This window comes from Hipposideros armiger, unplaced genomic scaffold (genome assembly GCF_001890085.2).
Source record: "Hipposideros armiger isolate ML-2016 unplaced genomic scaffold, ASM189008v1 scaffold_1271, whole genome shotgun sequence".
NCBI classification, from domain to species: Eukaryota; Metazoa; Chordata; class Mammalia; order Chiroptera; family Hipposideridae; genus Hipposideros; species Hipposideros armiger.
This window is the reverse complement of record NW_017732621.1, coordinates 135,373-155,017: the sequence shown is the minus strand read 5'-3', so window position 1 is coordinate 155,017 and position 19,645 is coordinate 135,373. Positions and strand designations below refer to the sequence as shown.

The 19,645-nt window shown below is 34.4% G+C and overlaps 1 protein-coding gene across 4 annotated transcripts in view; it reads right to left on the bottom strand.

Moving 5' to 3' along the window:
* Nucleotides 1-431: 431 nt before the first annotated feature.
* Nucleotides 432-19,645, bottom strand: part of CUL4B (cullin 4B) — a 35,847-nt gene continuing 16,633 nt past the window's right edge. For 2 of the 4 annotated variants that reach the window (XM_019633281.1, XM_019633284.1), the window contains 19 exons: nucleotides 19,143-19,246; nucleotides 18,565-18,634; nucleotides 17,686-17,759; nucleotides 16,653-16,815; nucleotides 16,415-16,504; nucleotides 16,041-16,123; nucleotides 15,338-15,405; nucleotides 14,140-14,258; nucleotides 13,336-13,528; nucleotides 12,361-12,465; nucleotides 11,750-11,860; nucleotides 11,220-11,305; nucleotides 10,493-10,555; nucleotides 9,995-10,102; nucleotides 8,794-8,907; nucleotides 7,984-8,089; nucleotides 6,675-6,847; nucleotides 4,908-5,060; nucleotides 432-3,082 (listed from right to left, as the gene is read on the bottom strand). In XM_019633281.1, the coding sequence (XP_019488826.1) occupies nucleotides 2,987-3,082; nucleotides 4,908-5,060; nucleotides 6,675-6,847; nucleotides 7,984-8,089; nucleotides 8,794-8,907; nucleotides 9,995-10,102; nucleotides 10,493-10,555; nucleotides 11,220-11,305; nucleotides 11,750-11,860; nucleotides 12,361-12,465; nucleotides 13,336-13,528; nucleotides 14,140-14,258; nucleotides 15,338-15,405; nucleotides 16,041-16,123; nucleotides 16,415-16,504; nucleotides 16,653-16,815; nucleotides 17,686-17,759; nucleotides 18,565-18,634; nucleotides 19,143-19,246 (2,079 nt within the window). In that variant the 3' untranslated portion in view covers nucleotides 432-2,986. The remainder of the gene's footprint in view (nucleotides 3,083-4,907; nucleotides 5,061-6,674; nucleotides 6,848-7,983; nucleotides 8,090-8,793; nucleotides 8,908-9,994; nucleotides 10,103-10,492; nucleotides 10,556-11,219; nucleotides 11,306-11,749; nucleotides 11,861-12,360; nucleotides 12,466-13,335; nucleotides 13,529-14,139; nucleotides 14,259-15,337; nucleotides 15,406-16,040; nucleotides 16,124-16,414; nucleotides 16,505-16,652; nucleotides 16,816-17,685; nucleotides 17,760-18,564; nucleotides 18,635-19,142; nucleotides 19,247-19,645) is intronic. The other 2 variants (XM_019633282.1, XM_019633283.1) reach the window with 2 other exon arrangements.

Sequence of the window (19,645 nt, the reverse complement as noted above, 5' to 3'; positions counted from 1 at the left end):
TTTTTAATTAAAGTTTATTGGAGTGACAATGCTTATTTCTTTTAATGAACAATATGTTTTCGCATTTTTATGTAGATAAGAGAACAGAACATTTTTATAACACTCTGGACATTCAGAGCAATAAACAGACTGGTCTTTGAAATAAACAAAAAAAGACATGGATGCTAAGATTAAACAAACTTCTGAAAATTTTGAGACACAGACACCTAAATAGAATAAACTGATTTCCTGAACTCTACACACATGTACAAGATAAGAATTTCAAGAGTATCGCTAGATATCATCTTAAGGCCATTCAGCAGACTCAAGAACTGGGTTCAAAAAGGCTTCTTGATTTCCAGTTTGGTCAAGTTCTCAAAGAGCATCTTACTGTCAGAGTATATGGCCCAGACCTCATAACAGAAAAGGCAGATCACGAGCCACAAAACAAAAGTAGTTAATCTTTTATTTTTCCCTCAATGTAAATCTAGACTAGTTTCATATTGACCTTATGCAACTATTTGACTTTGAGGATTTGAATGAAACAGTGTTATACTTGATCCTTCTAAAATGACATTTAAGAATAAATAACCACCTTAAGGTTTCCTGGGAATTTTACTTACCCTTTACCATACCCTCTTACCATACCCTCTTCCCTCTTCCACATTCCTATAGCATTATCACTAAACCACCACAAAAAGATACATTTTAAAAATAACAAAATTGACAAACGTGAATCCAATAAGAAAAATCGTTAGATATTTTAAGGTCTGTGGTTTTATAACTGTCTTACAATATTTGAATTTTAAAGGTCTTCTCTAGAAACTTTTAAATAAAAGTTTTATTGGAGAAAAATAGAACCACCACGTACATAGGGAAAAGAGCACAAGAATGAAACTGATACAGAACTGAAAAGTCACAATTATCCAATGTTGTTTGCAATTACTTTTCAATTATTTAAACAGCTCCCCTCAACTTGTTTTTTTAAATAGTCTTGCCAATTTTTCAGCTGAAACAGCATGAAGTTTTCAAAAAATTAAGAGCCTCAGGGAAGGGACCAGCTTTCAAGATAACAAAGGTGACACCAAGAGTCGCCTCCTAACAGGACCAATTCTACCTAAAAATTCCTTAAGAATAACTACCAAGTTTTGTGGAACAGTCTACATATCTCAGAGACCATCAGGGATGTTAGAACACTAATGTAGATGGACCAGTATAGAGAAGGGGCAAACACAATAGTGGCATTTCCTTGTTGGATGAGCTCACGCAAGGAAACACCAGAGGAGCTGAGAAAATATAGGTAATGGTTGCTCAAAAAGAAATTAGGAAGGCATTTGAAATACCACATATTGTTACACAAATGTGTACACTGACACAATTGGAAAGAAATAGGCCACTTTGTTTAAATAGCTGTTCACAGGACTTTATGAACTCAAGAAAATAATCAATAGCAGACATAACAGCCAAGTCTCCTCAGTTGACGGCTAGGACATAGGTATTCCTCCTAATGGGTTCAAGCAGTCAAGGAAATATATTGCTGCAAAAAGCATTAAAGCAGTTCTGATTTTTCAAAAACAACATTTTCGGCTTCTCGTCCAAGATCAATTCCCTTCAAAGCTTGAAGGAAAAACAAACAAGGAGGAAAAAAATTCCAAAAAAACAAAAACCCACAGAAACAAACAAACAAACAAACAAACAAACAAAAACACTGATGGTAAAGAGAAGCTTTTTACTCACATTATCAATTTGAAGAACAACACTTTTGCTATTTTCTAGGTCTGAACAATCCTAGGACATTCCCCTGAAAAGTAGATGTCCAGTGGCTACGAGAATTCTTATCTTCAAGCAATTTTGAAAGGAATAAGATCAGCACAATACAGAATTTGAAATTCCCAACTAGGGGATATGTGGAGAAAATGAGGGAGGACCTTCACATCTAGGGCTTTAGGAAGTTAGAATAATGATGATAGGAAAGGTTTATTTACCAACAAAGAGTTGGGGTGCTTGCAAAAAAACTTTGGTGGAGAAAATAGTAATGCTATATCCTAAAAAGCCTGTAACAATCTACAATTGGTCCAAGTTCAAGAAAAAACTGTCCAAACAACATTAAAGTCTAAAGGAAGTTGAAAACCAGTTGATGAATTTTTACTTGTGTAAAAATTTACAAAATATGTGGGTTTTGGTCTCTTTCGCGATGTTCATATTGTATTTATTTTTAATATGAAGAAAGGGTTGGATTTTTTTTCTCTCCCACTGTGTTTTTCTAGTACAAATGATCAGCAATTTTCTATTTCAGCTATTTTTATAAGTACCTGTTAGTTAGCACAGTAAACTCAGGGCTAAACCATATACACACATCCCATAGCCATAAATGGAACAATTAAGGATGAGTATATACAAGAAATTACATAAGCAACTGTCCTTCTACAAGAAAACTTGTTTCCAAATAAATTTTTTGAAAACATCCCTTTCAGTGTAACAGAACATTACTTAGTAAAATATCAATAGCTATGACAACTTATTTTTCTTGTCAACAGGTGAACAACCAAGTCCAGGGTGGTTTTCCTATTTGATAAATACATCCATAACTCTGTACAGTAAATAAAGTTTGCATGCAGTTTAAGTATCTTTAAATGACATCTTAGGCAAATGAACTTTTTCTTCATAATTAATGGTGTATAAGAGCCCCTGCCTCCCCCCTTTTTAATAGCCATAGGGACCTCTTGCCCAGTTCCAAAGAGGAATCATGAAGACCAGGTACTTTCTTAAAGAGTTTTCTGCTCATCATACTAAATAACATGCAAAGAGTTCAACAACATACTTCTTAAAGGTAAGAATTACTCTTTTAATGGGCATGTTAACCACTGAAAAAGTCAACTCAACTATTTCCATTACACTGCTTCATTTGGTCATCGGTAGTATAAAAGAAGTCAAATAATATAAGATCAACAGGTTAGTTTATCCACTGGCTACAACATGAGACACAAAATGCTCCAAGGCCAAAATTTTATGCAATATAGTTGTACTGGTTTGGGTTTTCTTTATCTCTTTCCATGTAGTCCCGGTCAATTAAGGATTCAATTCTCTTCTTAAGATCAGCAGGCTGTAAGAGAAGACAAATTTTCAGTGCAAATCTCATGCTCATTGGCTCAAGCCCTTTTACCAACACCCCATTAAAAAAAGAACAGTTTTGGCTCACTGATTTAATGTGTTTAATCTCCTTAGTTTTTTAAAGAGAAAGTATACTGAAAATAATTTAGGTTGAGACATGTTTTTATACTATAATATATGCTGTCACACCTTATCATATTATTGTACAATATTTTCTATTACTTTTCTATTTTATAGAGGTCTTCTAAAAACCAGCTATTTTCTGCACAAATACAAAAAACTAATTCATAACTTTACAAGAGAATACATAAGTTTAGGGAGACAGAATGCTATTTAATTTTGCCAACACAGTTTGAGAAGTTAGGTAGGCCCTACATTTGGGCAAAAGGTAGTTCTCAAAGTCAGGTTGCATTTTTACTAAATAAAAAATGTACTGCAGAAATCACTATTTACAAGACTACGACAACAAATGGTTTGATAAGGGAAGTATCATCTAATAATCCAGATCTTCATATTCCCGGTTTAACATAAGGTTTAACTGTTGTCTACTATAAACAATTTGTGGAGTTTCAAATCCCACTCGTGCTTTAAAAATCATCAAGAAAGTTTATATGTGTTATCACGATTGTATTCTTAGCTCCTGGGTGACAAAATTCCACAGCTTTTTGTATCTAGCCTATAAAAAATATAAACTTGCTTGCTAATCGAGTTGTTCACATTGTGTAGAATGGCCACTTGATCAAGAGGGTTAAAGAGGGAAAGGAGTCTGATGAAGCAGCCAAAATTTCAGACACAATATCACCCAGTAATTCCAAGGTTTGAAAATCAAAATGACTTTCTCTTCATTATGGTGAAAGACCTAGAATATCAGCACAGTATTTATTATAGTAATCCTCTTACCTTCTCCAGCATCAGTGATCTCTCTGGCTGGAGGTGAAATGGTTAGCAGGCAGAGCATGAGGGTAAGAGTGTGGTAATCAGGAGGCAGTGTTCGATTTGGCAAAGACAGAAAGCCTATCTAATTATCATTAACAGCTAATGAGCACATGATGTGCCAGATCCAGTGCTAAGTATTTACATAGATTATCTCATTTCAGCCTCACAATAACCCAACAAGGTAAATACTATTACCATCCCCATTTTACAAAAGAAAAAACAGGCCCAAAGCTCACGATGAAGCCAACAGCCAAGGGTCTAGCTAAACTCTACCATGTGTTTTTATCATCACAAAGGTTTGGGAATCTTCTAAAGCTTAGAAAACCGTGCAGTACACCATCACCTCTTTATTATTGGGCATTGACACTGGACCCTCCATTAAACAACCAATATTAGTTTGCCAAAACTATTGCTAATCTTTTCAAAAAGATGGCTAGTTATCTGTATAGAGTTTCTAATGGACACTTATATAAGCTAACGAAACAAAATATTTAAAATAACCAAATCTTTCAAATTCCAAGGTATTTCAAGGAGAAAAAAATAACAAAGAAGCTCAAAAGAAATATAGTGAATCAACTTGAAAATTTCAAAGACTCATTTAGCAGCTAAATTTTCAGGTATCAGAGCTTCTATATTAAATAAACAAATAAATAAATAAATACATAGCTTTTATAAATTGTTTTTCCCTTTTTTCCACAGCTGCCCACATATTCCAATAAAGGTTCTTTTGGAAATATATATATGAACATGATAAATTAAAACTTTTGTCTCTCCAAATGATCTTGAGGCTTTAGTCTATGTATGTAACATTTGTGTTTGAAAATCTAATATATTCTCTTTTATACATAACAAGCTCAATATGAAAACATGGAAGTACCTACCTTTACTGGAAATTTCAACTGGTTGTACACTTCAGAAACAAGGAGATTGTGGCTAAGTGTCTTTCTCATCTTCATAATTCGAACAATTGCAGCATCAATTTGATACTGTCTGTCTTGAAATACTCTTTCTGTAGTGCTTGCTTGTTCCTCAACCTAACAAAGAAGTTTTAAACTTAGGAATTGTATCTGAAATGAAACTTGATTAATTATACCAATTGTATATTTTAGGGACATAACAGCTAATGCTTTAAATATGCCCAATTATTTAAAAGAACCTAATAAATATAGGAAATGACAGAATAAACCCTACAAACATAACTCCTTTCTGTCCTAATTATATAGCCCTGTACCTATGAAGTAATGCCAATATTAGGTCATAGAAAAATATCATCTTTGAGTTGCTTTTCTAGAAGTAGAGACCAGCTGATGCAGAATTTATCATTTTCTTTACTCTGTCCTTGAAATTTTCTACATAAGCCACAAGGGGTTATTGACAAGATGTCTGTATGATATTAGCTTCTCTGTAAAAATGATTGACTCTAACATCTGACTCAAGTATGGTACTAACTAGCTAAGATACCAGATTAAACTTTAAAAAAAATGTTGGTAATATATAAATCTGAAATACATACTATAAGTGCTTATATTTGTTCAAGACTGAGAGAAATTTAGGTGTTTAGGAGTCAGTTTACCAATTTTAATGCTGAAGAAAAACTGTTCATCTTTGGCACCTAAATCAAAAGAATAGTTTGGGCTTTTTGCAGTCAGTTTATTTGTTACCAAATAACTATTTTAAAAGGACACAGTAATCTTTTAAGGGAATATCATGCCTTTGATGTGAATGTGAACAAGACAGGAACTTGTTTAAGATACTGACCTTTGTCCCATATTAAAACTTTCTCAAGCCCTGCATTAAACCTATTGGAACTGAAATTAATTGGTTTTAAGAAATGCTGTCGTTGTTGGTTTTCTTAGTAAAAGTCTCTTACAAATTCAAAAGGCAAAAACCAACAAAATACTCACTGTTAAAGAAATACTAATTCATTCAGATTTTTCATCAAGCAAGTTGGAAAAAATTTTAAAAAGAAAATATCTTTGATGCTGGCGAGGGCACCATTAAGACAGGCAGTCATGCTGCTAGACAGAAAGTAAATTGGTCCAGCTTTTCTGGAACACAATATGGCATAATGTATTAAGACTCTTAAAATGTTCATACTCTTTGACCCAAAAGATCTATTGGGTTGTCAGAAAAGTCATGACATATTTTTCTATGTTTTTCGTTGCAAAAATGTGTCATGACTTTTCCAACAACCCAATACTTCCACAAATTTATCACAGGGAAGGCTCAGAGAGATTAAGATTTAGGTACAAAGAGGCTTCTTGCAGTTTTATTGATAATACTAAAAAGTTATTGATTTAATTGCCCAATAACGGACACTGGTTGAATAAATTATAATAGCCATGTAAAAGAATATTATGTGGTCATCTGCCACTTTATCAACATATTAATGGTATGGAAAAAGTCTAAAGACTTAATGTTAAACAAAAAAAGCAGTACATAAAACTGTTGAGTATCAGGCCCAATTGTGTGTACCTCCCCTCCACATAAAAATGCAAAATCAAATACTGAAATACATTAAACTAGATATAGGCACAGAATATGTTAATGTTAGTGATAGTATTATAGGCAGAAAATCTTTATAATTTTTATATTATGAACACATATAATTCCAGTGTATTAGGAAAAGGAGAATGCAAAAGAAATACCGTTTCTTTCATCTGGATTTGATTGATCTTTATCCTGAAAAGTTTGTGTTTGAAATCATCATTACAAATGAACTTGTCACCATCTTCAATATCTTTGCCCTTTGGATTTTTTGCCAGAACTCTAGCTTTGCCACAGGCCAAAGACTGCAGTGTTCTCCTTAACTCGCCATCCTCTGAAGAAGAAATAGTGACTTAGTTATTTGTTACTAGCTCATCAACAAGAACAGCTACATTCAAACTTGATCTAGCTTCAACCCTATTCCTCTATTGAAACTGTTTCCTTTTTTCCCCAAGGTAGTGAACCACTTCCTCTTTGTTCTATCCAACTGCATTTTTTCTGAGTCATCCTCTAAAAGACTTGAATTATCATTCTATGTGGATAACTACCAAATCTTCAGAAATGACATCTCACTTCTTTCCAGTCCCATTTAAAAAACACCTTCACCTGGCTGTTTTTACCATCATCAACTCCAGTATGTTCAAAATTTTACTCACCATTTTCCCCATAAAACTATCCTCTTTCTGTTAGTCATGAAGCTACCAGCCTACTCAGGTGAGATACCCGGAAATCACCTTTACCTCTTCCTTCTCCTTCATCCTCCACATACCTAGTAAGTTGTTGCTTCCTAAGAGTTGCCTCTTCTCTGTTCTCATTGGCTTCATTCTAGTCTAAGCCCCTTATTACTTTATCCTGAATTACCCCCACTAACTTCTGGCCTGGAACTTCTTCATCCTCTAAGCTGCCCTATTGTCTGCTGAATCCAGTTAAGTTGTTCAAGTAAGTCACTTCCATTATGTCACACACTTGAGACTCTACAATGTAGGTTTCATCTGCTAGATTTGTAAGGCTCTCCATGATCAGGCTCTACCCATCTTACCTTACCTATCTAATTTTTATCTCCGTATTCCATGCTGCAGTTAAACTATTCATGACTCCTACCCACACTGTGTTCATTCCAACCTTCAAGCCTTTTCTCACAATTATTTCCCCTTGCAGCGTATGCCTTCTTCCTAGCTAAAACTTGAAGGCCCAGCTCAAGTCCCACCCCTTTCATGAAGGCTTTCCCAGTTGTGCCAGTGCAGTGATCTTTTGCTTAGCTAAATTCCTAACACACTCCTAGTCAGCACCACAGATTGATACTTAGTGGTTGTGAAATTATTTCAAATGTCATTCCCCCTTTCCCAGTGGTTACATTGTGAGTGCTGAGGAGAGGGATTATTCCTTTATATCCCGCCAAAGCTCTTAACCTAATGGAGTGACATAGTAGACACTGAATAACGCTTGCTAATCGACTGATTCAACACAAACCTATTCCAGTAGCCTGCTTGATCTCTTCTAAACTGAACTCTTCTCCCTCATTAAACATTAGCAGCACCAGTGTTTGAAAAAGAGACACCTGAAGTTCTTTTTTACCCTGTTGGAGAAACAGCAGTATTTAGCAATCATTAAAAAATAACACAGGAAAAATTAATCAAATAACTAATCTCTTACAGGAAAACACACTTTTCAATTAGTGGATTTAGAAACACAGAATAACATTATGCAGAAAAGCCAGTATGTTCACTGTATGTAGGGCTTAGGTGTGATCCTACCTAAAACAGAAGGAAGGATTGGATGACCTTTCTACAGGTCTTTTTTAAACCTTTATAATTAAAACTGAACAACAAAGTAATGAAAATTAATAACTCAGCCTTATGTATCATTACAGATGTTTATTACAAGCAGCACAAAATCACTATTTCAAATACATTTGACATTTTTTATTCAGGTAAGTCATGAAATGCTGCAGGAATATTTTGAAATTAGATGAGAACTGTTCCCCTTAACACCCACTCTATTCTCTAGCCCCCAGCAAGAAATGAAATTTCCTGTTAAGAAGTGGCAGTGTGAATTCTGCATCTACAAGTGGGGAAAGGGTGGGAGAAAGGGTTTTCGGTTTGCAGCAGGGCTAACTAAATCAACTATAGAAAAGACCCATTCTTATAATATAATATACACAATCTTGTGGCAAGCTAACACTGTCATGCATTATTTAGGATAAATTTATAAAAACGTTAAGAGGGATGACCTCAATATCAAAGTTAAAGGAAAAACTAAGTTTGGGGACTACCCACTTACCTCTTTAAATTCGGCCTTTAGCACACAGTGTCCTAGGGTCGACTGCCACTGAAGTTTCCTGCCACTATGTTTGCCTAGGTAAAATGTCTTGAAAATCTCCTGAAGTTTTACCATCTACAGTAAATAAAATAAATCTTTATTTAAGCTCTGCATCCAATATCACATTAACTACTCTTTATATTTACCTCATGTATAATAATTTCTGGATACTTTTAGTTTTTTAACTTTATTGGGGAACAGTATGTTTTTCCCAGGACCTATCAGGTCCAAGTCAAGTTGCTGTCCTTCAATCTTAGTTGTGGAGGGCACAGCTCAGCTGAGTCCAATGACGTTTTCAATCTAGTTACGGGGGGGGGGTGCAGCCCACTATCTCATGCAGGAGTTGAACCGGCAACCTTGTTGTTAAGAGCACATGCTCTAACCAACTGAGCCACTGCCCGCCCCCAATTTCTGGATGTTTTCAAGACTATCGAGTAGGTCCACTGATCACTGATGTAAGGTAATGATCTCCCAACTACCAAATCTAATGGTATTTATCAGTCTTCACACTCTTTGCTCTCTCTGCAACATTTAATCATCCCGTCTTTTGAAACATTCACCTCCAATGCCTTTTGAGCCCTTGCACCATGCTGGTTTATCTCACTACTGCTTCTTCATCGGCTTCCTTCACAAGTTCCTCTTCCCACCACCAAAGGGGACCCCTTTCCAAAGTTCTGCCTTAGACTTTTTCTTCCTGTTTCTACGTTCTCCCTCTTAATGAGAGAGATCTACTCCCTGGGTGTCCACAGTTATCTAGATGGAGGATTCTCAGTACCTATCTCTCTAGCCTTAACCCTTTTTCTAAGCTTTGGTCCTGAGTTAGACAGTTCCCCAGGAGTTAGGATGGATTAACTCAAGCACCCATCACTCAGCAATCCAACCCCTAGGTGACATATGAGCAAGAATTTTTGAGAGTGGTGAGTATATCTGGGGAACTGAAAGAAGAGTCAGGGAAATTGACTTGGCATCAATAGCTATGTGCTAATGATACTGGTATCAGAGTAATATAAACAGAAGAGTAAAATATTAAAACAGTTGGCATTTGTTGTTGGTGTGCTTACTAACCCAAACTTTTAAAAAGCATCTATTTTTTAGTGGCAAGCAAAATAGAAGTGTCATGTATTTCTATGTTTATAACTCAAGTCCTAAACAGCATTCTTACCTCTGGTGGTAAATGGACTTCCATAGGCACATATGTTGGCCAATAACCCATTGTCAGAATATTCACAGTTAATTCAATATTCCCAGGTACGTTCTGATTCTGCATATACTACAATAAGATGAAACACACATCCTGAGATCTTCAAACTAAAAGTGCATACCTTTCATGTCAAAATAATGACCCATTCAAAAAGTTCCCCATTATAAAATTACATGCAAATACTGACGATCTCTAAAGTAAAAGACAACTATTAAAAGAACTATAAATGAAGCCTATATTAAATACACTGGAAAAGTGCATTGGTTAACATTTTTGTTACAATGGCACATGAGGATTATGTGACCTCATTACAGGTGTTATCAACTTAAGTAATTTCTCACATTCAGCTGGGCTGTTATGGAATCTCTTGTCCATTCTTTCCCCCATACCACCTGCAGCCCCCACCTTTGGAGACCCCTATGTGGCTTGGAACACCTTGCAGCAACCCCCAATCCTCACCCCACCAGCCAGCCCAAGTCTCCGGTTTTTCACTTGCTCCACTGCCTGTTTGCAGGGGGTGACCTGAAGTGGGGAAGGAAGAAAAAGGGGAAAGGGCAAAGCAGATAAACCCTATTCTGTAGCTACTATAGGACCCATGATCCTATTGACCCTGATCTCTCTGTTGAGTCTTCCACTCTCATTTCCCACCATAGCAATATAGCGGTAAAGAAGTCAGTATTAAAACCCTGAGAGGAAAATCTGACTTGCCATCTCTATATCCATGTTCTTAAATATTTCAAAATCACCTTCTACCAACATCTGCAAAGCTGTGGATCTAGCTTTTCATTCCCAATGTCCTCAGAAGCCTTACACAACCACTCCTTTCACCTCTCCTCCCTTCCCATTGCCGCCTTTGAACATGCAAATCCACAGTGATTATATGCTGCAGAAAGCCCTGTTCTCACTATTGAGCTACATACAGCTCTTCATGTCCTGGCTTCAGTTCAAAACATTTTATTTCTAAATTTGGGTTACATTGGGTGTACATTGAGAATTATGAAGTAGGTCAAATACACTTACATTTCATTGGTGAATTTTTCTCTACTGTGAATATCATCTAAGTTGCTATAAAATATTTACAACAAAATCATGTTTCTATTTATCCTCTTCAGTACAAACCACAGCAAAGAGATAACTAAATATATTTAACCTCAAGGAATTACGTAAGAGTTCAACTTATTTTTACCTGTTTGAACTGAATCATGATGTCTTTAGAAAGTTCCATGTCTTTAAACATTCCTTCAAGTTTGCTGGTGAAAGCAGCTCCACATTCTATTAAAGATGTTTACAATATTTTATAATATTTCAAAGTGATTAAAAACAAAGAATTTAAAATTGAAAACATGAAATGCAAAACTTACTTTACCATGAAATATGATCTGTAATTATTCATAAGAATAAAAAAAATCTTTACCCCAAAGTGTATGCCCCACTAATTGAGAGTCAAACTCTTTAATCCTATCGTAACCTTATCTACTATTTAGGCATACAATAAATGAGAAATTTTTATGTAAGTAATGAAAACAAGAACAATGTTTTATTTTTAATAAATTACAACAGCTCTGGATCTGTACAATAGGTTGGAAACCTATGACCTTACTCAATTTACGTTTTCATCATATGTGCATAGAACAATTGACAAAAGAGTAAAAATGCGGCTGACATTTTCTCTCAGAAATCAAAAAAGAAAGGGAACAGAAAGAATGACAAGCATACCATGTTTAAGTTTGGACAGCATTGATTTTTCAGCATCTACAGATGCACTCTTCCCAACTAACAGGCGCTTGGCTAAATCTTTCTTGTAGAAGGCCTCAAAAACATCCTTGCCTATGTTAAATAATAAAACACAACTCATAATATTCCAATAAAAATTCTGACAAAATTGCTTCACTGTGTTTAATAAATCACACCATTACTCCAAGTTATTTAAATTTATACATTTTATCAAAGTTTGTTAAATGCAAGAAATATCAGAGGTAAACTTTTGCATCAGACATTTCTAAAGTTCTTTGCTATAGAGAATTGTAAAAAGAGAATACTGCATTAACTTTTTTTAGAAAAGCTTTAGTCAATCAGTAGCTTTATCATCAATACCTAGAGATTAAAACAAATAACAAAATCCAAGGCCATAATAGTGGAAAAGTCAAAACACAAGGCAATTAAATAACATTCCTCAAGTACCCCCAATGAATTAAATGCAAGGAGTATAATAGAATTTAAAATATCTAACTCCCAAATAACACTCCCTGCAGATTGATTATAATTGCTAATTTCTCTGTTGAGTACTTTGTTTTAATAGAAAAATATTAAAACAAAAATAAACTTACCATAGATAAATCTAAATATGATCATAATTTTATCCAACATCTTTTCAAGTTCCTCATCTGTAGCTTCTTTGTTGCCAGCACGAAGCTTTGAATCTACATACTTAGCTAAAATGAGGGGAAGGTTTGTTGTTTAGTGATCATGGGTATCTATGATGTACTAAGCATTACACATACCCAAACAGGAGTATGATATACTGTTTTTTTCAGTGCTTCAGAGTTATACATGCATTTTTTAAAGTCTCCAATGTCAGGCAGATCAAGTGACTTGTTCAGTGTCACAGAGCTAATAAATACCAGAGCCTGAACTCAAACCCAAGTCTTCTGGCTCCAGATCTAATGTACTTTCCACTAGAGTGTCCATTTTACAATGATGGTCAGCAATCTTTACAGAGTTGGAGGCAAAATCTGCAAAAATTTTAAGGATAAATAGTAGACCAATGAAATTTCACCCTTTTGCAGAAGACCCTAGACCTTCTCAGGGTACCTCTTCTTCTGACATTAAGGAGTACTTGGATGGGAAAACTTGAGAAGCACTACAGTATACCACACCCTTACACTAAATGAGCCCAGATTATTAGGTTTGTTTTTGTCCTGGACATATTTCCTCTCTCACTGGCAACTGTACTTTCCATTACCCTTTCTTGTAGCCCTAAGTGTAGACCTCTAAAAACAGCACCCGACCCCACCTCTAAATTGCTGTAGGCTTATAAAACTGATCTCAAGTTTATTATAAATAAAAGGAAATAGGGTCCAATGTACTGTTTTACAATGAAAGAACATAATGCTTGACAAGTGGGCTTTGAGCCGTTCTTGAGCTTGAAGGACTTACTCCTTATATCCAGGTTCTTAGAAACTACCAGCTAAGCAACCTCAAATAAATCAGGGGTTAATATATTACAACCTTGTCAAAATTTCAGGTTAACTGAAATTTTATGAATAAAAGAACATAACTGGAAAAAGGGACTAGAAAAATACCTATGAGTTCAGCAGGTTTGTTTGGTCTTTTGTTAATGAATGTTTCAAATGCTTCTTTCATGGCGTTGATAAATTTTTCATTCTTCAGAAAACAGATATCAATTATATGGTCAACTTTATCTTTAAAATCCAGTAATTCTTGAACCATTGTTTTATCTTTTTCAGGATTAATTACAATAGTGCTTCCAAATGCCTAAAAAAAAAAAATACCACTTTTTACTAGAACTTAATTATCAATGATAAAAACAATCCCCAAATCATATTTTAAGTAGGTATACATATTTTTATATTTCAAAAATTAAAGTAAAGCTGTTTTTGAAATCAGGAAAAGAAAAAAATAAAGTGATAAAACACCCAGACTGATACTATTCATCTATAATCATGAAATAAGGAATGACCACTAGGTATATAATATTATTTTGGGGCATTATTATACCGTCAGTCTCTAGGCTCTTTTCCCTACTTTTAAAGAAATCAGCTTTGAATTTTTTAAAAAAATGACAATATGGCTTCAGTGTAAGATTTAAGAAAGGAAAGGAATTTTGGATCCAAAAAAAGTCCCCTTTGTTTTTCCACATTCACTGCTACAAATATTGGAGCTAGAAATCACGACAGACATCAAGAAGGTAACTGTTTTAATGCTGATTTGCTATACAGCTATTATTGTCAGGTTGACTGCTCTCAAAACTCCCATTAAAAAAAATGGATCTAGCAAGTCAGAAATTTTCGCTGATGTGTAACTCTGGGTGTACAGATTATAAGCCATGAGAGAGAAAAAACAAATCCCAGGTTAATTGGTAATACCTTAATATATTCAATCCACTGTTGCAAGAGAACCTGAACTCCACCTCGAACTCTACTGAAAAGCTGATACAGGAGAGATAAATCTTGAATTCGGTTTTCATCAAGAAGGTTATTTAAACCTGAATTTTGAAACATTTTGGTATTAAAAAAGTGAGCAAAGATGTCAGATATTTTAATGAAAATTAAGTTAAAGTATTATTGCAATATTGGTCTGAACTATGACTCATCTGTGAATTTTAATACAGTGATTTGCTTTGAATTAAACCCAAATAGACAATCACCTTTCCAAGTGAAAATTCTATATAGGGAAATTTAGCCTACATAAAAATGAAAATAATTGTGTAATGGTTTGTACTATTTAGCAAGGTAGGCCAGATGTATAAACAATTTTTAAACACTGGTTTACATAAAATATACATTATAATAAATACCTTATATGTACAATAGCCTTCAGTGTACATAGCTATATTTCAGACTACTGAGTATGGCCTGTGGTATATCAAAACCATACATTATGGTTAAGAGCTCGCTCAAGAGTTTGAGCTCTGAGCAACAGCGGTTCGATTCCTGGCCCGAGCTGAGTTGCCGCTGAGCTGCCAACAGGTGGCAGGATGGCTCAGCTAAAATAAACCAACACAAACAAAAAAACAAAACAAAAAAACCCCTACACATTAATAAGCCAAGTTTAAATGAGGTTCTAATGTATTTGATTTTCAGAATGAAATAATAGTATAACTACATTAAAATTCTAAAATATATCCATTTTATAAAAAAGAAAAGATGGCTGGAGAGAAAGATAAGGCTTTTGTCTATTTGTGGCACTGTCAAAGTAAACGCAGGGCATACTCTAAGATCACTTACAAGTGTGCTCAGTTTTATATGCTATGAACAAAAGCATTTCAGTGCAAAAAGGAATGCCTTTCCTTACTGTATTCTCACCAAGTCAGTCACAAATCCCCAAGTTCCCAGTTTCTTTATTGGTGTTGGTGGAGCCCTCTCACCTTAGCTCCCATTTCTTTAAGGAAAGGAGCACCTCTTGGAATTTTACTGTGATAAGTAGGGAAAAAGGACTGTGTCCATCCTCAGAAATGTAGCCACCATATGCTATCAAGCTTTTAAAAGGGTAATTTTCAAATCTGTTTCTAATTGTCTGCTGCTACCATTTTAAAGGTAATCTGATTTATAAAGTGCCAATTACCTTTCTGAAGAATTGCTGTTAAGTGTTCACCTAGAAGTTGTTTCTCTACAGTAGCAATTAATGACTTCCTACAAGGAGAAAAAGTTTAGAATTATTGAGGTTTGACTTTGCTGAAAATTTAAAGCCTTTTCTTGGGGGGGGGATCAAATAGCTCGTTTTATGTTCATTTTAATATTTCTTTCCTATGTATAAATTTATCAGTGCTCAGAGTTACTCTACTTTATGCCTAAAAGAAAAAGAGCATATTTCAGAATTTGATTTACATCATGAAATAAATATATCCAAGGTCTTCTGTAGCTGGCTTTTTCCAAGTTTCTCTGCTTTTATTAGGAAGGTAAAGAAGTTATCTATGCTGCTTTCAGGAACTTCTTGCTTGGTAATATTTAGGGAAGCACAGAAATAGTTTGTCCTATGAATATCCATTGAATTTTAATCGGCCTGAAAATTTCAAAGATCACATCAGCTTCAAACACTATTTTTTAAAATTACATCCTAAACACATACACGCAACCCATAATCAAATCCTAGATCAAATCTAATTAACTCGGGAAAATAACAACTTGAAGTTTGCATTATGAAAACAATTGTCAAAATCTCAAATCACACATGAAAATAGTTACTAACATGTTTGGGGACGCCCAAAGTGCCTTAAACGATTGAACAACACAGGTTAAGGCTATTAGGCAGAGCATATAATACTTACTGGGTGGTCTGATCTAAGTAAGTAATAAGTCTGTCTGTTTCTTCTTCTAGACGTTTGTTAACATGATGAAGATATTCAGGAACCTACAAAGATAGTTTTTTTATATTATTGTTTTCCTCCCATAAATCATTCAGAAAATGTCAAGTCCAAAAGATTCTGGGAGCAGCCCTGTCAAATGTAACAGGGTTGAATCATATGTAAAATTACAGGCAGAGTTTATGATCCAGAATTCTGGCCATTAAGAACAGTGAAAGAAAGGAGCACCTAAGTGAGAGAAAATCATCACAACGTTGCGAAGATAAATTCAAAGAGAAGCTTATGTTCTATAAAGTCTATTGTGAGACACAGTGGACTTAATCATGGTTTTTAAATACCTCTCTTTCCTGCATTAATTTTTGGCCTTCGGCTGCATAAAGCCGGTTAGTTTCTTCCAAAAATCGTTGTTCAAAAGAATCCTGATAAATCTGGGAGGGGGAAACAAAATAAAGAAGTTAATTTATTCATTAAATATTTATTAAATGCCCTCTAAGAGAACAGCACTATGAATCTGGTTTTTAAACATCAAACTATGGATAGCCATCAACTCTGTATTAAGTGAAGTAGTTAACTTACTTGCAAATCAGAAAGCATGCTTAAAAGGCTTCGGAGTAAACTTCTATCAATTGCTTCACCATTTCTCTCCCTCTCAATCAAGAGAAGAATGCCATCAATTGTCTTATTCTGGACTTTCTGATCACTTATAATATGAGCCCTAAATAACTCCAGTCCCATGTCCCTAAAATAAAAAATATATATAATCTAAATTAATTGACAACAATACCACTCTGGAGAGGCTTAACTTCTCACTACATGTTAATTAGGGCTCCAGGCTTTGAAGCAGCAATTGTAAAAGGATAAAATCCCTCCATTTAATTTTAAATTACGTTAAATTAAAGCACACAGGAAACTCATTTTTTCTTTAATGAGAACTGAAGCTAAATTCCTGTCTTCCTCTGTAACTAAATTTTGTTTATTATCTCCTTTGGTGGATTTCTTCCTTGGTCAAATCAAGAGGCAAAATTACGACAGTTCAAAGTTAAAAAATGGTCTTCACTGTACTAGTAATGAAGGCTTAATTGGTCATCTGTCATCTGGCTTTAGTACTCAAAAATCAGTGAACTCTGATAATTACAGTAGGTAAATGGTAGGAAGAGCTCATGATATTGGGTCTTCAGGAAAGTCACGAGGCATTTTTGCATTGAAAAACACAGAAAAATACGTCATGACTTTTCCAACAACCCAATACTATTCTATTTTCATGTATACATGGAATTTTCCATAATACTGTTAAAAGATAATGTGCGAACTCTTGATCAGCAACAAAATGATGCACACTCAGATAGTCTACAGCAAACCTAAATTCCCTTAGCTAACAAAAAAACTTCATAAATTATTATAAGCTCAGGGAATGTTAGCTATAGCCAATATTAGAAAAGGTAAAACGTTAATCAAGAAGTTAAAACTGCTGTAAATACAAGTCTAGAAGCCAAATTTGAGTTTTTATGAGAATATTCACAGTATCACTTACTCTCTTCAATTAGTATAATTAAGATTTAATTATGATTTGTAACAAATCTTTTCATAATTTTTTTTCTGGCATCCTTACCAAATGGAGGGTAGCATTGAATTTTGAAGAACGTAAGTTCTATCCAGAAACAAAAAAATGCTCCTGATCATGATCTGCCAATGAAAAAAAAAAAAAGAAATCAAACATTTTTATACTTTGTGAAGCTGAAATGCTTGCTTTTGATAAAAAAATTGCAGGATTCGCTTGAATATGTACTAAACTAGTAGGATCAAACACAAAGATAAACAGATCTACCTGAGAATATGCCCATACCATTTTTATTAAACTATTCTATTGTTTTAATCCTTGCTGCAGATTCCAGAAAAGGGACACTTTAAATGGTCCTATGACTTCTTTGCAACTTGAGAAGTAACTGAAAACATAAACAGGAATTGGGGGACACACATACAATTCTCCCTCAGCGACAGTACTCAGGGTGAAACTGCCTTAAATTGTACGTGTGGGGTTTTGGGCAGGAGGGTAGATTTTAAGATTTTTAATTTGCAGAACATAAAGTATAAAATAATACCAGATTACTGAGAAAGGAAAAGGTGTGATGTGAATAAGCTAAAATACAGGGCCATCAGGCACCTTCACAGGTAATCAAATAGTGAGTGGGATGATATCCATCAAGACAGAGACAAAATGTAATGTTTTTAATGAGGTAAATACTTCTTGATTAAGTGTGACAAAAATAAAAATGATCCTAAGGTGCAACTCATTCCAAAATGCTTGTTTACTTATAATTTGCAATTTTAAAATAGAAAGCACAACCGAAATTACTTTCCAATTCAGAACAAGAGCAGATATTGAGGCAGGTCCCTATTGCAAGTTTTCAAAGCTAATGTTCCTGTATTTGAAGAAATTTATTTTTTAACTACAATATTTATCTGAAATGTAATACTTTTTCCAGTTTACCATTTGTCTACAGTGGTTCTGCCAGCATCTATCGATCTTCTTTAGAAAAAGAACACTATCCAAAGAATCCATGAGATGTATGTCAAGGATATTTTAAAGTACTTAGTACAAGTAATATATGTGATGTGAGAGCATATATGTCTTAAATATGGAATATTCTACATACTAAATGAAACTTAATAGCACTTAATTACAGAACAAAATGCTATTTCTTAAAGTACAGAGACAATGTAGATCCCACTAAAAATACCTTTAAAAACGAGACTTTAACATAACTGAACACTGTGTTTTCAGTTTATGATTTCCCTTAGATGATTATCTTTCCTCAAATGGAAATTTGTTAGGACAAAAAGGTTAAAGATGTAAGGACATCTTATTTACACTAGTACCACAATGTAGATTTAGACCCTATTTAAGCTGAAAAATAAAAAAATTATTTTTCTTTCTCTGGAAGCAAAATGAACAAAAATAACAAATCTATAAAACACAGGTATTCCATTTCAAGCTGGATTAAATAGTAAGGGATAGAGGGGAAGGAGAAGATAAAAATACAAGATGTTTTGTTTTTAAAAGGATATTCTCTGAACTGATGAATTTGTGCTTTGATGTGATCTTCACAAATCTGTCTCAGCTGTTTGTATAAGTTTGCAGAAATCTTGTAAGAACAGAGATTTTCTACAGCCTGCAAGATTAAACACATACTTGCTTAAGGAAAGAACGGAGAGGTTCTCAATGATTTACATCAAATTCTTATTAGTTTGATATTTCTGCAATGCCAGCCTATTAAAAAGAGTTATGCATCCATTTAAAACACAAAGTAAAACACAAAATTATCAATGTGGGTGGTGAACATTTTCATAGCCAATGTACTGTATCAAAAAACCCCCACAAGAAATGCCCATCGGTAGACGACTGGATTAACAAACTGTGGTACATTTATACAATGGAGTATTACTCCGCTATAAAGAAGAATGGAATCATACCATTTGGGACGATATGGATGGACTTAGAGACTATTATGTTAAGTGAAATAAGTCAGTCGGAGAAAGACAAATACCATATGATTTCACTTATATGTGGA